At 35.7% G+C, this 19,695-nt stretch overlaps 4 protein-coding genes across 5 annotated transcripts; 3 read left to right on the forward strand and 1 right to left on the reverse strand.

Moving 5' to 3' along the window:
- Positions 1-1,413: 1,413 nt before the first annotated feature.
- LOC101899146 (guanine nucleotide-binding protein-like 1) lies at positions 1,414-3,980 on the forward strand. The gene is made up of 6 exons (XM_059124618.1): positions 1,414-1,713; positions 1,796-2,127; positions 2,186-2,332; positions 2,397-2,586; positions 2,644-3,519; positions 3,583-3,980. The coding sequence occupies exons 1-6, from the start codon at positions 1,635-1,637 to the stop codon at positions 3,720-3,722; spliced, it is 1,764 nt and encodes a 587-aa protein (XP_058980601.1). The 5' UTR covers positions 1,414-1,634; the 3' UTR covers positions 3,723-3,980.
- LOC101899320 (ATP-dependent DNA/RNA helicase DHX36) lies at positions 3,530-9,102 on the reverse strand. The gene is given in 11 exon segments (XM_005188919.4): positions 3,530-3,949; positions 5,555-5,683; positions 5,746-5,901; positions 5,971-6,090; positions 6,150-6,263; positions 6,324-6,354; positions 6,357-6,715; positions 6,791-6,967; positions 7,030-7,847; positions 7,907-8,069; positions 8,271-9,102. Coding segments are annotated over 11 exon segments (2,916 nt in total). The 5' UTR covers positions 9,020-9,102; the 3' UTR covers positions 3,530-3,849.
- An 833-nt stretch (positions 9,103-9,935) lies between these two features.
- Positions 9,936-12,547, forward strand: LOC131803434 (probable ATP-dependent RNA helicase spindle-E). 2 transcript variants are annotated; one of them, XM_059124727.1, is made up of 3 exons: positions 9,936-10,544; positions 11,014-11,176; positions 11,238-12,547. In XM_059124727.1, exons 1-3 carry the CDS (start codon positions 10,054-10,056, stop codon positions 12,255-12,257), a joined length of 1,674 nt encoding a protein of 557 aa, XP_058980710.1. In that variant the 5' UTR covers positions 9,936-10,053; the 3' UTR covers positions 12,258-12,547. The 2 variants fall into 2 exon arrangements, with proteins under 2 accessions (XP_058980710.1, XP_058980711.1); XM_059124728.1 differs by having other exon boundaries at positions 11,319-12,547.
- Positions 12,548-13,605: 1,058 nt separating this feature from the next.
- On the forward strand, positions 13,606-14,717 carry LOC101898972 (methionine aminopeptidase 1D, mitochondrial). Its single transcript, XM_005188917.4, has one exon. It carries the CDS (start codon positions 13,727-13,729, stop codon positions 14,663-14,665), a length of 939 nt encoding a protein of 312 aa, XP_005188974.3. The 5' UTR covers positions 13,606-13,726; the 3' UTR covers positions 14,666-14,717.
- The last annotated feature ends 4,978 nt before the right edge of the window (positions 14,718-19,695 follow it).

Genomic DNA, 19,695 nt, shown 5'->3' on the forward strand with positions numbered 1-19,695 from the left:
AAAATACCTCTGTCCAATTTATCGAGATCGGTTCTGATTTTTATATAGCTACGATATACCACTTCATCCGATCTTACGGTTATATGTAATATCAGACCATATTGGATAGATTTTTTCATATTCGATCGAATTTTTCTATTTGGTGACACTCGGTCCGGTGTATGCTATTACTTCCATAAATATTTTTTTAATAAAATCTTTATCGAAGTCATATCATGCACTATACAGCAATTTTATTTGGAGCCTAGTTGGTACGACCCATGGCTCAATAAGAAAGGTCGCTCAACTTCAAAGAAACTGGAAAAAGGCAACTCTGCGTTGGAGTCTTATAGTGTCAAATAGACATTTAAATATGCAACAGTTAGCTTTGTTAATTTTTTAAACATATTTCTTATTTTGAGAAAAAAAACCCGCGAAACAAGAATGACGTTTCGTGGTTATTCCACAAGATGGAATCTAAAATAGTAGGGTACTACAGTTTAACCAAAATTGAATAATTTGTAACCCATTTACGTGGAAAATTTGCAGTTATTTTGCAACCAAATTTGAAATAATTTCAAATAATTGTATTTTTTATTCAAAACAATACACACGTATACACAAAAGTGTACATGTTTTGGCAGAATAAGGGCACTAAAAGAAAAAAATTGTATTTGGGGAGTAGCTATGTTTTACCTTCTGTAATTGTGCCATGACAGCATTTTTATTTGGTACTCAAATTTGTTGAATATCGATTTAGTGTTGGATATAATTCCCAAAATGTGACTTCTCTAAAATCATGATTCACATTCAAATAAGTTTCATAGTTGGTATGATAAATGGCTCAATAAGAATTGTGCCATGGTATGATCTACTTCACGTAAATTCGCAAAATAACTTCTTTTTGTTAGGGGAGCTCTACTAAATACGATTGGCCCCTAGTGTAGGTTCTGGGCCTGGATTCTTGTTCTATGAAAATATGAAATGAAAAATATTTCCTTAATAAAATTTTTCATTTAACATTACTTCTCTTTATAAAAAGTTTTCATTTCACATTTTTATAGAACAAGAATTGAGGCCCTGCTCCTGAAAACGGGATATATGTGACTATTTATCTGACCAATAAAGTGACTTTAGCACGACGTGAATATCGTCGCAGATTTCCTGGCCGTCCAACGCCTACTGGTGAAATAATGCGACATTTGAAAAATTCACAGACAAATTAATATCAAATATATAGTCTATAATCTATACTTAGTTGATAAGAACTTTTATTCTTTTCCATACCCATATTATTAATTTTATTTATTTTCTGACTTTAATTTATTTTTTAACTTTTATATATTTTCCAATTTTTTTTTTTATCATTTTTTCTATTTTTCCTATATCGTAATTCGAAAATTGCAATAGCAAACAACATCACATGCAATTCTTACGCCTTTGTTTCTATAGGGCGGCTCCGGAGAGTACTAAACAGCTGTTTTTTGCATTTTCCCACTTCTTTGTCAAACACATAATTTTCGCATTTTGCCTAGTCCTCATTCGTACACATTCACATTTGGGGTGTCTTCCGAAAGGAGAATTCCAGACATTTTTGTAAAATTCTTCAATTTTCGAGTAATTAACCCGTCTCAAAAGGTAAAACAGCAAAAAAGATGCCACAAGCTCGTCGCAAAGTTCCATACAGTGGCAAAAAGAAGAAAGATCAATTGCTGCAAAAACGTCAATTAAAAGGTGAGAAGGCATTGAAATGCCGCAAATGAAGTCACTCGTAATAGACAATTGACTTGTTGTTGTGCTTTCTTCAAATCTATAGGCTCGCAAAAATATTTGCGTACCCGCAGCGATGATGGTGAAACAACAGAGGACAATGAATTAACCGTACGCAAACTAATGATGCGTTCCCAAGGATCCGGTGGTGGTGGTAATCGAAATGCAAATCGTTATAATTTGTGTTTCTACCAGGAATCCAAAAAGGAAATGGAGCGTTTGAAATTGGAAGGATTAAAGCCCTATGCTCCAGCCACTCCAAAGCAACGGGAAATTGATGCAAGATTTTATGATGGTTATGATTTTCCAATAAGACCAGAATGGAATTATGATATGGATAAAGCCACCTTGGATCGTAATGAAAATAAATATTTCAGGGTAGGTGAAGAGAGAATATCCTTTGGGATTTTCATTGGACGTGTCTTTTGTTTTTAAGGAATATGTCGAGCAATTGCAAAAACGCCAAAAGGAAGAGAACAAGGAGTTGTCTCTATTCGAATTGAATTTGGAAACATGGCGCCAATTGTGGCGTGTATTGGAACTGTCAGATATTCTATTGATCATTGTCGATGTTCGTTTTTCGGTAAGTTAAAATGCTTGGGAGGTACTCATCCCACATATTTTGAAATAACAATGTATACTTTTAGACCTTGATGTTTCCACCCTCCTTGTACGACTACATTGTGAACAAGATTGGCAAACATGCCATTCTGATTCTAAATAAAGTTGATTTGGTGGCACCTGAAGTTGTGGTGGCCTGGCGCTCATACTTCAGAGAAACCTATCCCGGCTTGCCAGTTGTTATATTCGCCTCAAATCCCCAGCAATCTAAAAAGGGTAAGTGTTAAATGGAAGCGGGCTTGTCTTAAAAATAAGTGACATGCTTTCCTTTAGGTACCCAACAAAGCCGCCGTTTAAATTACAAACGTGGCATAGAAGGTGTTCATAATATCTTTAAGGAATGCCAAAAAATTGTACAATCCGAGGTTGATCTTACCGGCTGGGAGCAAAAGATACTTGAAGATATGGAAACGGATAATGCATTTTTGGAAACTGAAAACGAAACAGTGGTGGAGAAAACAGTGGACGAAGCCGAAAGTACAATGCCCCACGAAAGTGACGGAGGGAAACGTGAAAAATATTATAAAGGCATACTGACCCTAGGCTGTGTAGGTTTTCCCAATGTGGGTAAATCTTCGCTAATTAATGCCCTCAAGGGTCGTAAAGTTGTCAGTGTCAGCCGCACCCCAGGTCATACTAAACATTTCCAAACGATATTTCTAACCAATTTAGTACGACTTTGTGATTGTCCGGGTTTGGTATTCCCTTCGTCAACATCAAAATACTTGCAAGTTCTTTTGGGTAGTTTTCCCATTTCACAGTTGCAAGTTCCCTATCGTTCCATCCAGCTAATGGCCGAACATTTGGATCTTCCGAAAATTTTAAAAATTCACTTGCCCGAGGACTATGATGAATGGTCACCGGTGGCCATTTCAGATGCATGGGCTTTTAAGCGTGGCTTCATAGTGGCCAAATCCGCCAGGCCAGATCGCTATAGGGCAGCCAATCATCTTTTAAGATCTTGTGTGGCAGGACAGTTGCAATTGATATTGCAGTTTTATCCACCCAATTTCAACGAACAAAAAGAAATGTGGCTCAAACATTCCGATGTGGAAGAAGTTAAAAAGTATCAAAACCTACCAGAAACTGGACATGAGAAGGAAGAAGACATACAAGATAATGAAGATACATCTTCGGTTAACTCAGAGAGTAAGTAAGATTATTCGATTTGCTAATTCTTTATTTCATTTGATTTTATTTCTTTTACTATAGGTGCATACGAAACCGATGAAAATAGTTCGTCCAACGATGAAACAAATGCCGATGAAGACGATGAAGCTGCTGAAAATGCCTATCTTGCTGGACAGGCCTCGACATCGCGTAATGCCTTCGCTTTGTTAGAAGACGATTAAAGAAAGCAAAAACATTGAAATATAATTGGATCTGTATAAAAAATGGTCATTTTATCCAGTATTTTGTAGTCATTATTTGCAGTCCAATCTGGATTACATATCTACTGAAATTGGAGCACTGCTCCTTTTAGTAATCTTCGGTATAATCATCATCGTCCTCCTCATCCGTCGGATATTGATCAACGTGTTCACCCATATCATCCAAAGAAAGTAGCAAGTGTATGGCTCTGCAAAAAAAAAACAAAATTAAAATGAAAACGCAACGAAGCATTTTATACGATAATTATTTAACAAAAACATGTGTATGTATAATTGTTATTGATTAACAATATATATTAATAAACAATTACATTTTATATATGCAAAATAATGATGTGTTGTTTCATATATAATATAAAACATTATATAAAATACAGATAAATTGAAGATATTTCTTACACAGGTATTAGGGTATACCTTCAGTAGGCATTCTATAAAAATAATCAATTCTATGCAATTGCTACAGTTGAACAATCTTCTACAGGTCTTCTATAAATAAAGCAAACTTTAAATGTAATGTATAGAAGCCCTTTAGGAGAACTTATATAGGCCGAAAATCAACTGCTTAGGGTCTATAAATAAATACCCATTTACGAGCTCCTACTGTATCTTGAGTTCTACCATGGGAATCTTCTATAAGTAGAAAAGCTTCAATAAGAATTCAATGAAGAGAATAACTATTACTTCTAGACTTTTTAAAGATATTTTAAAATCAAATTGGTTTTCTAAAGATAAAATATTTTTAATATCTAATACTGCGAAGCTTTCTGCAAGAACATACACACAAGGGGGAGATAAAGAACTGCAACAAAGTTTAACGCCATAATTTTAGTTTTTTTTAGTTTTACTAAATGAAAGCAAAAAATGTCGGAAATGGCATCAAATTTTAGAATAAGTTTAGATTTATTCGAATTGGTCACATTTATGGCTTTCAAATGGCAAATGAAACTGTCACACGCTGCCCGAATGTTCCTCTGCGGTATTTTGGTCCATTCCCGGCGAAGCGCTTGCTTGAGGTGATCGACACTTTGGTAACTTTTTGTGCCAACCTTGCTTTCAAAAATACTCCAGACACAATAGTCCAACGGATTTGTATCCGAAGATTTTGGTGGCCATTTGCAACCATTCTCGGGTGGCGCGTGCTGAGTGCGATGGTGCTGAGTCATGTTATTCTGATGCCACGATCACTGCGACGCGGATTTCGATCAAATCGCTTCTTTACTTTTCAAACTATTTCTGCTGATGTTGCTGTTTTCTTCTGTCCACTTCCTTGACGGCCTACGCTACCAGTATCACGGTAACGAGCGATGGTACGAGACACAAACGATTTATTCACATTTAAATGCTGGAGTGCTCGAACGATAGCCACATGTGGTTTTCCAGCCAAATATAAAGAAATCTCGCTTGAATTCCATCACGAATAACTTTTTTTTCTGGAAAAATCTCACAAAAATGCTTTTGTACGCTTGTAAACAATATAATGAGCTGTCACTGGAATAATTTTTTAACAGCTGTCGGACGAGTGGCTTAGAAAGGAACTGGTGCAAGTTGGTTGCAGTTTTTTTTCATCTCACCCTGTAGCCAGAAAATTTATTTGTAATTACAATAATTTAGAAATACCACATAACAGTTTTCTATAGGAAGAAGGCCTGTAGAATGACAATCTAATGGTCCTTTATAAAATATCATTTATCAGAGCAAATTGCCTTCTGAAGTTTGTCCACAAATTAAAATCCCATTTTTAACCTACTTTTAATTTTGGGACATTCTATAAAACATTTCTTTGAACTTACCTTATTAACTGTTCATCACTGCTATTGGGTTCAATGGGTGAGGGATGCATAGCCTTTTTTCTGAGCAGCACACCAAGAAGTTGTCGGAGTTTTAAAATCACATTAGAAGATTCTCTGTCGCATTTGAAGCTAGAAATTTAAGGAATTTAAGTAAAGGAAAATTTTATTTACTTTTGCTGTTAATGACTTACAAATATATATCCGCCACACTAATGTAAGGTTCATGAGGCGATAACTCTCCTTGTTTTACACCATCGCCAAATATCAGCAAGGCCATGGGAAACACCATGGTGGCATCTAAAAGATAAACTTTAGATGTTTTTTGCTTTTGAAAATAAACAAAATAGCTAAAGAAATGGAAACAGAAATGAAGAATTGTTTGGTCCAGATTTTAGAAGAAAAGGATTTCCACTTACTTGGCATCGAAAGAACCCTCTCCACTATTTACCGAAGATGGATGGAAGTTCACCTTACGATCTACAGGCGTTGACATACTATGTATGGCATGGACATGGCGACCAACACGTTTTACTTTTCTATATGAGAAAAATAGTAATTTAATATTGGTGCTTAAAAACAACGATTTTCCTTTTACCTTAAAAATGCCAAATTAGGATAAAGCCCCGAGGCAATTATGGCCCTTAGCAGGGGAACATTATCCGAATTAGTGTTGGAAATTCTGGCACAACAATCAGCAGATTCTAAGAAACTATTTGGAGAAGATTTCAATTATCAATATCAAAATAGTAGCAACTTCAATTTCCTTCACCTTGAATTCCTTAAAATTTCTGCAAATTGCTTTTCATATTTTCAATTTGTGATACCGTCGATTTACTTAAGAAGTTGTTGTAGCAAAAATTCATATCACTCCCCTGATCACAAGCTGTGCGATAACTTTTTATGACATTGTGAATTAACAGGTGATCACTTTTGGTATTTTGTGCCAAATCACGTTTTATGTTATCAACCTTTTTCTCCAAACCCAAGGGTGTGTAGAAGGGACTTTTGAATGAAATACCTGCGGCTGCCGATGTTATGGGATCCAAACAACGAAATAGGGCAGCCATTAAAATCATTTTCCCCATTTGTGGATCGATGGGTAAACGGGCTAAATGTAAACCCAAGGGCGTTAGATTACATTCATTATCTAGGGCATCTATGCTGGAATAATTTATGGAAATAAAACATTGAATTGGTATTTAAAAATCTAGTAATAGGAAATAATATTAAATTTACCATTTCAAAAGTTTGAGACCATGATTTATGGCTCTAATGTCGGGGACATTTATCAATGTTTTTAGAAAATCATAAGGTTCTTTGATATGCAGCAGTTTCAAATTCAATATTATGGACTCTAATTTGGTACGTAATATCTCTGGTACAGGTATCTCACACATTGACCTCTCTCTAACTCTGTAAATAAAGAAAAATATTATTTAAAAAAATATCTTTAGAAAATATGGTCGAATCATTACCTTGTAAATAAATTATAACAAACACCGGGCTGCACACGACCAGCACGACCTTTACGTTGCTTGGAATTTGCCACACTAACCCAGTCTTCTTGTAACGTTTGTATATTTTGTTCTATATCATAATCATTGACTTTGGTTCTTCCTGTATTTATAACATAGACCACATCATCAATGGTCACTGAAGTTTCGGCCAAGATGGTGGATAAAATTACCTTACGCATACCCGGTGCCGCGGGTTCAAAGACGTTTCTTTGATTCACTGTGGGCATCATCGAATGCAAAGGATATATTTGGATTTTCTCTGCCAAATGCTGATGTCTCGGATTAGAGGGCCTCTGTAGTTGATCATTCAACTTTGAGATCCGTTCATAACCCGGCAGAAAAACTAAAATCGCTCCCGGAGGTTTATGTTCACATATATAAAATATTAAAAATTCTAAGAAATTCAAATTTGCACAGCCCTCAGAATCGGAATATCGCCGCAAGGTATCAATAACTTGTCTATCGTATTTATCCTTCATTGCAGATACATACGAATCGATCATGTGGGTATATTGGAAATTCTTTTCCGATGCTTGTTTCTCATGTTTGCGCCGCGGATTGTGACCCCTTTGGGGTTTTCCCGATGCTAGACAGTCATTTTGAAAATTTGTATAACCAGTCTCTTGTAATATATCCTCTAAATATAGAACTTCTACTGGAAATAAGGTACCATGTATATACAAAGTGTGGCAATTATTGAAATATTCGCAAAATGTTTCCTCCGATACGGTGGCACTCATTAATATCACTTTTAAATCAGGACGATAGGGGAGTATCTATAATGAAGAAATAATAAAGGTAAAGTCTGGGTAGTTTATGTATTCCTCGAACTCACAATTTTCAAAAGACCCATCAGCAGATCCGTTTCCACACTGCGTTCGTGTATTTCGTCCAATATTATTGTGGTCAGCTCACTCATCAGCGGGTCTGTTTGCATTTTCTGCAACAAAATGCCGGTGGTGCAATATAAGATGGAACCATTGTCTCGAGGCATGCGACTATAGAAGAAGCAATTAAAAGGTTATGCGAACATTAGTAATGGAGGACATTTTTTATAGTTAATACAGAAAGTTTTGATGACTTTAGAGGAGACTGATAAGTGAAAAAAATGGATCTTGTGTTAAGTTCCAAGGTATTGGACACTAAAACAAACAAATTTTATCCTTTTTCTTTTCAGCCTCCATCCAGTAAACACACACCTTTCCAATCGAATTTGATAGCCCACAGAACTGCCTAGCGCCTCGTGCCGTTCATAAGCCACTCGCTCGGCTACTGATATTGCCGATATTCTTCTCGGTTGGGTGCATACAATGCGACATGTATTGCCCTTATTGGCCGCAATCATTTCATCCAATATCAATTGAGGTATTTGCGTTGTTTTGCCACAGCCCGTGCTGCCCACTACCAATACAACTTGAATTTCTCTTATCGACTTCAAAATATTCTCAGACTGCTGCATGGTAGGTAATTTTTGACGCATTCTCAACTTTTTCAGATATTCTTCATTTTCATTTTTTCTTTCCAACTCCAATTTCAGACGTTCACTATGTTCTTCATTTGGGTTTGGCTTCGAGTCAAAATTCTCTTTGGCCTTTTCCAAAAACTCTTCGAAGCTAACATGCAGCAGGTTATGGAAATGTTCTTGGAACTCATGACAAACCTGCTCATCCTGATTTTGTTGTTCAAATGCTTCCAAGAATTTATGAACCTGACTAAGAACTCCAGGTGGAATATCTATGGATGGATTAAGTCGTATACCGCCTGTTCGTTGCTCCTCATCTCTCTTTTTCATGCCAAGATTGCGATAATACATTCCGATTTCTCGACCACTTAGACCAGGTGGTCTACCTCCACCACGACCACGGCCTCCTCCATGGCCACTATGGCCTGCACCATAATCGCCGTCACCACCACCACCTCGACGACCGCGAAAACGATTTCGATTCATTTTCCTATTATCCGGGATAAATATTGAAACGTGCGTCCGCCAGGTAAGAAAGGAATTTAAATTGTTTACGAATGGCTATGTAAACGAAATAATCAATAGGGTTGCCAAGTTTATTTTATATAAGCAACAAAAAGCTAACATTTAAGATGAGAATACATAAAACGCTTAAGGTGAGAGTACATAAACAGCTTGAAGTCTTCGCACGGCATACTTTGTGAGATATCATAAAGGGATGCCAGAGCCGCACTCAAATTCTGCCGTCGTTTCCCTTTATAATTTGACATTAATTTGTCTAGCCATGATGCCAAGGGTATTTAGGGTATTCTCACCTAAAATGCTTATTTGACTGGCTTAAGATGGAAGTACATAAAGAGCTTTTTGACTGTCATAAGTCATCGGCTGGCTTCTTCATTTAGTTTTAGATTGACTTAGTTCGATTTTGGCCGTGTGATCCTTTGTTCATTTCCAAAGAAGCCAGCCGATGACATAAGCCAGGTACATAAAATGGATTTCTAAATAAACATTTTGGAAATGACATGTTGTCAAATATATAATTTTGATAAAATTGCAAACTTATGATTCTTTGCAAGGTGTAGTTGATAATTATATGCTTTTTATTTGTTTTTTTTTTTTTTTATTTTTGGTCAAATACAACCCTGATTTAAGGCTAATTGTCTAGTGTAAATGCGCAAACTAATAAATTATCGATAAATTATAAAAACGTCAGGACCCTACAGCTGATTGCGTTTCTTCCATTCTTATTCGTAAACACCGTTTTTCTCTGCCGTTATGCATCACATTCATTCGTAAACAAACAAACATCTTTCGTTATTTTGTTTTGTGCCTATTTTTCATTTGCCTCTTTTCTCTTGACTCCCTCAATTTTATCGTTTGGAACGCTTTTAAAATTGTTCGGTCAAAAACAAAGGTAAAATGGCGAAGTGGCAATTGAAACATTCATTTATCATTTCATTTTTGTCAAACTTCAGATCGATTTAATTTCTATTGGAACTGATATTTGAAATTAGAAAACTATGAACCGTAATCCATATCCGGACTTTATGGCACCGCCATCTTGTTCGTATTCAAATCAAAGATATTTTGAGGGCAATCGCAGTGAACGCGCTACAAGTGTTTGTTCCTCATCGTTAGAGGTGATGGACGAAGGCTATTTAAACAATTGGATCTTAAAATCGGAACTCCTGGAAAAGAATAAATGCGAAGAATTTCAAGAAATTTTCGAATTACGTCGTCGCTTGCCAGTTATCCAGCATTGCCGGGAGATTTTAAAAGCCATACGGCGTCATCAAGTCGTGCTGTTAGTTGGCGGGCAATCGTGTGGCAAAACCACCCAAATACCCCAAATGGTATTGGATGATTTTATTTTCAATAATTGTGGCAGTGAATGTCGAATTGCTTGTGTTCAAACGGAAAGGCCAAATGCCTCATCAGCGGCAGAGCATGTAGCCTACGAACGGCTGGAATCATTGGGAAATTCAATTGGTTTACAAGTTGCTGGTGAAATGTAAGTGTTGCGTTTATTATATGGAGGAGTTAGTGGTGTTTCAAATGACAGAGAATATTGCTCCAATTTTATGAAATTCTTACACCAATGTCTGCATTTTCTACCTTCATAAGAATACATCACATTTTTAAGCTTCTCACATTCCACTCTCCATACAAGAGATGGACAAGCTCAAAGAACTCTATAGAAGAACTGAAGAGAAGTCGTTATATATGACCAGATACCAGCCTTTATAGAATACCAAAAGTGAGTTTTAGCAGGCCCCAATAGCTACCTTTATCAATCAGATAGGAGTCTCTATAAATGATACAGTGCGAAACCTTATTTGCTATTGAAAGTTTGTCTTTATAAATAATCAAAACGTGATCAGGGCACTCAGAACTACGTTATGATCCAAATATAGTTGATAAATGTCTACACATTACCACATATCTACATATATTTTTAATTGATTTTACTTTTATTTCAGCAACATGCCACGGGAAACAGGTTACATTTTATACTGTACTGCACAAATCTTAATTGGAAGATTCAAAAACGATCCGTTATTGAAAACTTTCACATGCGTTATATTGGACGATATACAAGATCAGTGTCCGGAGTATAATCAATTAATGGATAATTTGAGAAATGTATGTAAATAGTTAAGTAGTCTTAAGATTTTATGAATTTTTGTTTTGCATTGCTTTGTAGATTTTACCCTTTCGGCCGGACTTGAAAATCATACTAATGAGTAACACAGCTTCAGAAGACACATTTTGTGATTATTTTCAGGAGTATCATGTCTTCTTTGTACATGCAATGCCACAGTCGTCGATGTCCAAAGCATCAAGTTTATCAACAATATACGACGATGCCATTCAACAAAATATTAACAATGATGATGCTATAACAATTTCTGATAGCGCATCGTCTGTTGTAACAAATGTAGTACGCGTTCAGCAGGATAACTATAGGAAATCCATAGCAATTCTAAGTAAATATGATGGCAAAGATATTAGTCAATTATCGAAAAGGGAAAAGAAACTAATAAACAAACATAGAAAAAGAGTGGAATTGTTTGAAAAAGTGCATCCCAGTGCTCGAGCAGAGATAATACCAGATTATGCATTTCCCACAGGTGCATCGTTTGCCGCAAAAATTAAACACAGAAGACTCAGCAGTATTTGTCCCAGTTCAGAGTTACAGGTTGCAATAGTTGATAGATCTAATCCTCAGGGAAGAATCAGCGATGAAAAATGGTATAATCTCGAGGAAATGTTAATAAGAGAAATGACCTCCAATAAATGGACTGAACGGGGTATATCATTTGAGGGTGCAAACTGGTCTAGAGGAATAAAAATTATTAAATGCGGCAACAGTCAATCGCTGCAATTCTTAAAAACAAACATTGCAAATGTCTGTCAAAATTGGCCCTATAACCATTTAGAAATTATACCTTATTCCAACTTGCCACCGCGCATTTTTGCCAGAATGTGGATTCCACCACCGGTGCCACCAACGTCTGCCATTCTCACGTTAATTGAAAAACAAAACAAAGGCATTGAAACCTCAAATTGGAAAATCCTCAGTTGTAAACCATCGAGAAGGAATCTCGGCACTGACTATCGTATGTTTATCGATGCCAACTCATCGAAAAAATTACAAGAGAGCCAAGGTCGCATAAAATATGGTCTTAACTTTATTAGGATTGTAGTAGCAAATAAGCTTTAAGCATTACATAAAATAATAGAAAAAAATTTATTTAAGGTAGCAAATGATGATCTCAAACGGCTTCCTTTTTAATGAAAACAACACCAATGCCCACTGTCAAATGAAAGAAAAATATCTAAAGAGAAGCGGGCCTTCAAAGAATATACTTATCATTACTATCCCATTTACAGTATTTAATGAATAACATTTCAGTTTTATTTTTTTTTATAAATATTCATATCGAATATTCATTTACAAATCCCATGCGTACATACTTATGTAAATAAATACATTGAACTTATTTCACTAAATATTTTGCAATTATAATTTTACAATTAATTTAAAAAAAATATGTTAATTTTCTTGTTCAACGTAGGCCCCAGTGCTAATTGGGAGTTTATATGACAGACTTACGTATAGAGTTTGCAGATGAACAATGACGATTGGAATGCAGAAATCGTCGAATATCAGGGGATACTTCTAAAAAGATGAGGGATCTTTGTAGACGGACTGAAAAGGAGTGTTCATAGACAAGTTGAGTCTTTATCGACGATCTGAAAGGGAATCTTTATATTCTATGTGGAAAGAAAGTATTTATAGACGAACTTAATCTTTAAAGACGAGCTGAAAGAACCACCGATTCAAGGCCTAAATAAGATCAGGCAAGAAGGCTACATTTGACAACAAACATAATAGTTTGTGCTCTATTGTGGTTTCACTCCATTTGAATTTCAAACCAAAACCCATATACGTTCGGCCAGTAAACCTATCTGATTACCAAGTGTGCGGTCAAAAACATTATTGTGATTTGAAATTCAATGAAAACGAAATCACAATAGAACAAAAACTACGGATTTTTTTGTCAAAAGTAATCAATCTGTTCATGGATGCATCTACCTGTATTCTTCTACCATGGGTCTATGTAAACACACCAGATCTATAGAACACACCATGGTAGAATTGATATGTCAAAGATTTTAAAATGTTTTGTAAAAAATAAGTAGGTTTTTATATCTTTTCTTATACGACGCAAATCGGAGGATTTGTATTTTTTTCAAAAATTTTTACAAATTTCAATGATTTTTCATTCAAGATTTTCAATTCCAAATTTCGGTTTGACCTTTCCGGTTTGACCTTTCATTGTCTCAGCAGCTGTGTCGATGTGTTCCTGTATTCTTCTACCATGACATTAACCTACAACACTGTAAGCGCACTTTAACTGCTATTTCTAATTAATTAGTTATTGTGAATGGTTATCATACCGTTGTTACTTCAAAAATTTGGCTATTTGCGATTTCCATACCCCTGCGTTTTGTCGATCTTAAAACCCCTATTACCCTTTGGTGTGTTTGGTGATTTTGTTTTGTTTCTTGATCTTTATCGACAATTCCTTTTACACCAATACACCAAACCATTGTGAATGGTCAGTCAACGTTCACGTAAGAAGATAGATTTCCTGGGGATTTTAGATTCTTTTAATAAAAAAAGAAATGAGAAACAAAGTGCTCCAGTATTCCGTAAGGCATTTTATGCAACGTTTCAGTAAGAACAAACCAAATTTTGGCACCTGCAACACAGTGGAAATTGGTAATGTCTCCGAAGAGAGGGAGGTGCCGGAGCACATAGTGAAGCCAGATTATTACTATAAACCTATGCCGCCCGGCTTTACATTGGGCGAGCCGGAAATCAAGAATCAACAGCAAATTGAATGCATGCGCAACAGTTGCAAGTTAGCAGCCCAGGTACTGAAGTCTTGTACCGATATTATTAAAGTTGGTGTCACTACCGATGAAATTGACGAATTTGTTCATAATAGTATCATCGCAGCGAATGCATATCCCTCACCACTGCGCTATGCCAGCTTTCCAAAATCAACCTGCACTTCGGTAAATAATGTTGCCTGTCATGGCATACCAGACGATCGTCCTCTGCATGATGGCGATATTATAAATGTGGATATTACGGTTTTCCTCAACGGTTATCATGGAGATTGTTCGAAAACCTTTATGGTTGGCGATGTCGATGAGAGAGGCCGCTATTTGGTGGAAAAAACCGAAGAATGTTTACATGAATGTATTCAATTGTGTCGGCCACAGGTCGAATTCAAAGCCATAGGAAATTTTATAGCAAAATTCTGCAAACAAACGGGACTCAATACAATTCCAGCATTTATTGGTCATGGCATTGGCAGTTATTTTCATGGTCCACCAGAAATACTTCATTTCAAAAATAATGTGCCCGGCACCATGCAGTCTGGCATGACATTTACAATTGAACCCATATTGACGTTGGGTGGACCTGATATTGAAATCCAAGAAGATGGTTGGACGGCTATGAGTGTGGATGGTGCAAGGAGTGCACAATTCGAACACACAATTTTGGTTACCGATGATGGCTGTGAGATTTTAACAAAAACTGATGAGAATTAATGCTGTAAGAAATAAAAAATAATGATTGAGAGAAATGGAAAAATGTTTGAAATTTATTTGATACACATCCCAAGTCGGGAAATTGTTCCATGCTTATATTTCTCAGGGTATGAGTTTTTACTCCCTTTTTACAAAAAGTTATTTATTCTAATTATTTAGATGTGAGACTCGTCAAATCATAATAGATTAAGATTAATAATGGTAAATCCTTCAATCCTGACACAGAAATGCACTCTCCATCCACGCCTCTAAATTTCGTGATTAACGAAGGTAAGTCATAACAGAATTGACAGTTTTGGTGTAAATACTTTTCCTGCAGAAATTGTTCGGCAACATCTTTCTGAGAGAGTAAGGTAATTTTATTCTTTTTTGCAAGAAAACTCTGAAAAGTAAGCTGACGGAATGTTCCTGCATAAACTTGCAAAAAACAATTCGTCTGCTATAAAAATAAATAAATCTAGCAAAAATTAAAAATTAGTCGAAAAACAATACAATTAGACTTGTGATTTCAAAAATAAACATGTTTTAAATTGTTCTGCCCAAATATAAATAACCGGTAGAAGAAGAGTTGCAAGTGATTGCAAGAAGAAATTTGTCTAGAAAGAATTTGGAAACTCTCAGTAAAACAGCTGTCAAAATTTCTATTTCTATTTCTATTTCTATGACAAATTTTTTAAATTAGATTAGATATCTGGCTGCTTATAACTTTCGTATGTAAACGATGGTATAAAGGCGCAGATTATAAAATATCTCCGAAATGTACAAATAACCATTTACATGGGCTACGTCACGTTATCCATTAATTGATGGTGGTCATTGTGGTGAAAATCCATAATTCACAGTTAACATTGTGAATGATCGAGGGGAATTAGATCACTCAGCGATAATTGTGAATGAACTCTATGTTGACATTTGAACGAAATAACAGAAATACTAGAAATACACGCAAAGCAGCACGACGGAAAGTTTTGTCGCAAAAGATCTGAAAATCTCACATTTTTTTAGTAAAGTAAAACGCAACGACGAGACGTAGCCAGAAAAAAGTTATAAAAAACGAATGTAAACGAGGTATTGAAAATAGTGATTGTTTGAAAAAAAAATATAATACTTTGTTTATTAAAATCAATAGAATAAGAATAAAACAAGAAAACCCAAAATCAACAAGTGGGTTATATGTTCAATAAAATATAGCAGCAAATATACAAAGTAAGCAAGAAAGTGTGTGTGGTGTTGTTGGAGAAAAAAAACGAAAAAATTGCAAAGAAATTAAATAAAAAAGTGTCATTGGCTGATAAATTATTCGATAAGAAACCAAAAAAATATTGGAAACGCTTGAAACAGCGCATTTTTTTTTGTTAAATTATATGGAAGCTTGGTTGTAGAATCAAGTTTGTTTAATTTTGTTTGTTTTTGTTCACACATAAAACAAAAAAAACAGGCTGCTTGTGCCAAATACAACGAGTGTTGGTGTCTTTTTTTTAATGGCTGGCTGGCTGGCTGGCTGATTGAGTGTGTTCGCTGAGTGTGTGGAGAGCGCGACCAACAGTCATCATTTTGACTGACTTTTTCTTTCCAATAATTTTTCTTTTTCTTAATTTTGTGTTGCTTAAATACCTTGTGTAAGCTGTGGCAAATACCATCATAAGCATCAAATCTACCACTACTACAGAGTAAGGAGGCAACATCGGTAATAACAACACAGATTTGGATTTGATGTTGTCATTGGTTTTGTTGTGTTCATTTTTCTCTTGTGTGGTGCAGAAGAATTCAAGACAAGCTTATGACTTGTGTCATAAAACCATAAAACATCCACGAGAATCGTTATCATTCCATCAGAGAGTGTGAGAAACAAAATATAAAACGAAGGAGCAGAAGAGAGGGATCATTGAAGGAAATGAGAAAAAAAAACACACACAGTATTTTGGTTATGCAAACAAAAAAATTCAAAGTCAAATAACTCAAAAGAAGGAACAACAAAATTTGACTGTTAAATTTCAATTTGTTAAACGAACGAACCTAGGCTAAAAGGCTTTATCTTACTGCCATCATCCCCCTCTGCTGCTGGCCTTTGCAAATAATATTCCCCATAAGATTATAACTGCCTTTTTCGTCGCATCGCCGCATACTAACAAACAATCGGGGACTTCTACCGATCAACCCGACCGGTTTGAGTAAGTGGAATGTTCAATGTTTGGTTCTTGATGTTATTTTATTTTGGTATCTATGACGTAAACCCTGAGTTTTTAGAAAAACAGCAACCGCAGCAAAACAAAATTTATTGATAAGTTCAAGCAAAAACAAGCATTAAAAGGCCACCAAAAAAACCATAAGCAAAATAACGCATTCCACAGAGGTAAGTTGAGAATCTTTGTTGACAAGTACAGCTAAACGTATTGGATGTTTCTTCTTCAGTTCAGATGGAAGTAGCATTACTAATAAGAACAATTTCTAATATACAGAGGGCATAATATATCTGCATATAGCAAGGGATAGTATATGCTCTGGGAAGGATATGTTGATTATAGAAACTCGGAATGAAAATGTACGAATTTGTGACCGTGGATGTTTATGTTTACTTATGCCTATATGGAACTCTAAAGTTGCGGCACTTCATTTCCAAATTAATGTATAATTTGGTGGCCTAAGCTGTTTTAGGTAAAAATTTAAAATCTGTGTCAACGACAGTCCAACTTTGTGCAGACTTATAATTTTAACGGAATTTTTCATTATTCGTTCAGTTTAGAGTCTGTCCACAGACGATAGCCTTTAATCATCATAGAAGTCTAGATATTACTAACCCGTAACAACCCAGCAAAATTATTTGGGAGTGATTTAAGGAGCAGTATGGTTTCCCGAGTACTTTTGCATGGGTTCAAAAGAAATCGAAATCATTCTCTGTAAGAATTGAGGATATTACTATACCCCACTGAAGTTGGACTAAAGCAGGAAGAAAGTTGCAGCTCCGATATTGCAGGAGGATATTGATCTAGGATTTCATTGCATGTATAATAAATGGGCTTCTGAGAATGCCCATTGATGATTCATTATTTACATATTATTCGCTATCGACGACCTTTTGACGTCCGATATGAATAATATTTTGGGTGCCTTTGCGATAGCATCTGGCGGTTGTGTCGTGGATCTTCCATCACCTTGTGATAACTGGGATAACAGGGCAGAAAGATCGCCAGCAGGAACAGCCTAGTTAACAATACTTTATGTTATCCGAATGACGAACGTGTCCATCACTCTGTGATAGCTGGTATAACAGGTCAGAAGGCTCGCCAGCGATTTATGTTATCCGAATGACAGCATACTTATCTCCTCATTCAGGTGATCCATACTGGTCATTTGGACACAGGCGGATGCAACTAGAAGTGCATTGTTTACAAATTTCTCCATTGAGTGCCACTTAGAAATGGTTACGAATCCACCCTAGGTGAACATTTAAAAGCCAAGATCAATTTTGGGAATTTTTGGCGAAATTCTTAATTGAAGATAATTTTAACATGTAGCCGAATTTTTAAACTGTTCATATGTGACAACCTTAAATCGTGTAGCCGATTGTGAATCTCTGTCATATGCCATGTTTACGTTAGAACTTTATGTAGGGTTAACCCACTTTGATAGGATTTATTTGAAGTATAAGTAATGGATATGACAATGTTAATCCAAATCCAGTGGGTTAACCCATATACATGTATATAATTCAATAGTCATCATACCGTAAAATTTTCCCTTCATCTTACCTCCCCCTAACCGACTTTACATTTCATTTGGATTTAAGCTCGCGAACATGTGATCGATCGCCACTTAACTTTGAGATTTTTTTTGTCCATTGTTATTGTCCATTTTATCCATACATATATCAAAATCATGGCTTGAATGATAAGAGTTGAAGTTTTCGAAAAAGAAAGAGAAGAAAAATAGTGCAGTAAAAAGTCAATAATAAGTTAGTGACACCTTAATCATATTTAAATGGACTATATCAGGCTTTGCCTGAACAGATAAAATAATTTAAGAATTCTCTCGCAATTGCCAAATATTTCTTTTTCTTCCCATCATATAATGTCTGCCTATTGGTCTCTGAATATGCGTCATAATTACCATAAATAAATGTGCAACAAGTTTGTTTTGTTTATTTACAATTGTTTATAAATAAACAAAAACGCGAATAATAAATGGAAGTTCAAGGTTTAAACACCGTTAAAACAATACAATTTTCATATTATTCAACGCAACACTCTAATTTTTAATTTAAAAAGTAGGCCATAAAATTTCAAATTCAAAAAGTAGGCCAAAAAATGAGATGAGTTAATACCATGTTTCCCGTTTGCCTGACTACAGGTATATAATTTTCTCCCATCAATGAAAAAGTACCAACCTGAATAAATCTGTTATCATCCGAAAGTGGTGAACTGCCGAATTTGGTTTTCTCCGATAAGAAAACATTCGTTGTCCAGCAGTTTGTAAACACCATAACAGCCCTCATCTCATCAGAATAAATGCCGAATATTATCGCGAAAAAATTCTGGGTGCCTTGGGCACGCAAACATTTTGGCCCAAGACCTTGGACATTCCAACAGGACTCAGCACCATCGCACTCATCACGCGCCACCCAAGGATGGTTACAAAATAAGGTTCCTCGCTTCATTTCCAGCGCACAATTGCCACAAAAATCTCCGGATACCAATCCGTAGGACTATTTTGTCTGGAGTATTTTGAAAAGCAAGGTTGGCACTAAAAAATACCGCTTCGCCGGGAATGGGCCAAAATACCGCCGAGTAACAGCGTGTGACGGTTTCATTGGCCATAATTCGTTGCCAAAGGTGACCAATCTAAACTTATTCTAAAATTTAATTCTATTTCCGACATTTTTTGCTTTCATTCAATAAAATTTAAAGAAAATGTAAAAATTATGGCGTTTGACTTTGTTGCAGTTTTTTATCTCAACCTGTTCAGTTGAACATTGAGACATTGATCATTGGTAGAGAATATGGTTATTGCATATAATTTACAAAAAATTGAAA

This window comes from Musca domestica, unplaced genomic scaffold (genome assembly GCF_030504385.1).
Source record: "Musca domestica strain aabys unplaced genomic scaffold, Musca_domestica.polishedcontigs.V.1.1 3, whole genome shotgun sequence".
Classification (NCBI taxonomy): domain Eukaryota; kingdom Metazoa; phylum Arthropoda; class Insecta; order Diptera; family Muscidae; genus Musca; species Musca domestica.

Coding starts and splice junctions, on each gene's coding strand:
- LOC101899146 (XM_059124618.1), top strand. CDS start 1,635: ATGCCACAAGCTCGTCGCAAAGTTCCATACAGTGGCAAAAAGAAGAAA. Junction 2,128..2,185: donor ATGAAAATAAATATTTCAGG/GTAGGTGAAGAG, acceptor TTTGTTTTTAAG/GAATATGTCGAGCAATTGCA. Junction 2,587..2,643: donor TCCCCAGCAATCTAAAAAGG/GTAAGTGTTAAA, acceptor GCTTTCCTTTAG/GTACCCAACAAAGCCGCCGT.
- LOC131803434 (XM_059124727.1), top strand. CDS start 10,054: ATGAACCGTAATCCATATCCGGACTTTATGGCACCGCCATCTTGTTCG. Junction 10,545..11,013: donor TTACAAGTTGCTGGTGAAAT/GTAAGTGTTGCG, acceptor CTTTTATTTCAG/CAACATGCCACGGGAAACAG. Junction 11,177..11,237: donor TAATGGATAATTTGAGAAAT/GTATGTAAATAG, acceptor ATTGCTTTGTAG/ATTTTACCCTTTCGGCCGGA.
- LOC101898972 (XM_005188917.4), top strand. CDS start 13,727: ATGAGAAACAAAGTGCTCCAGTATTCCGTAAGGCATTTTATGCAACGT.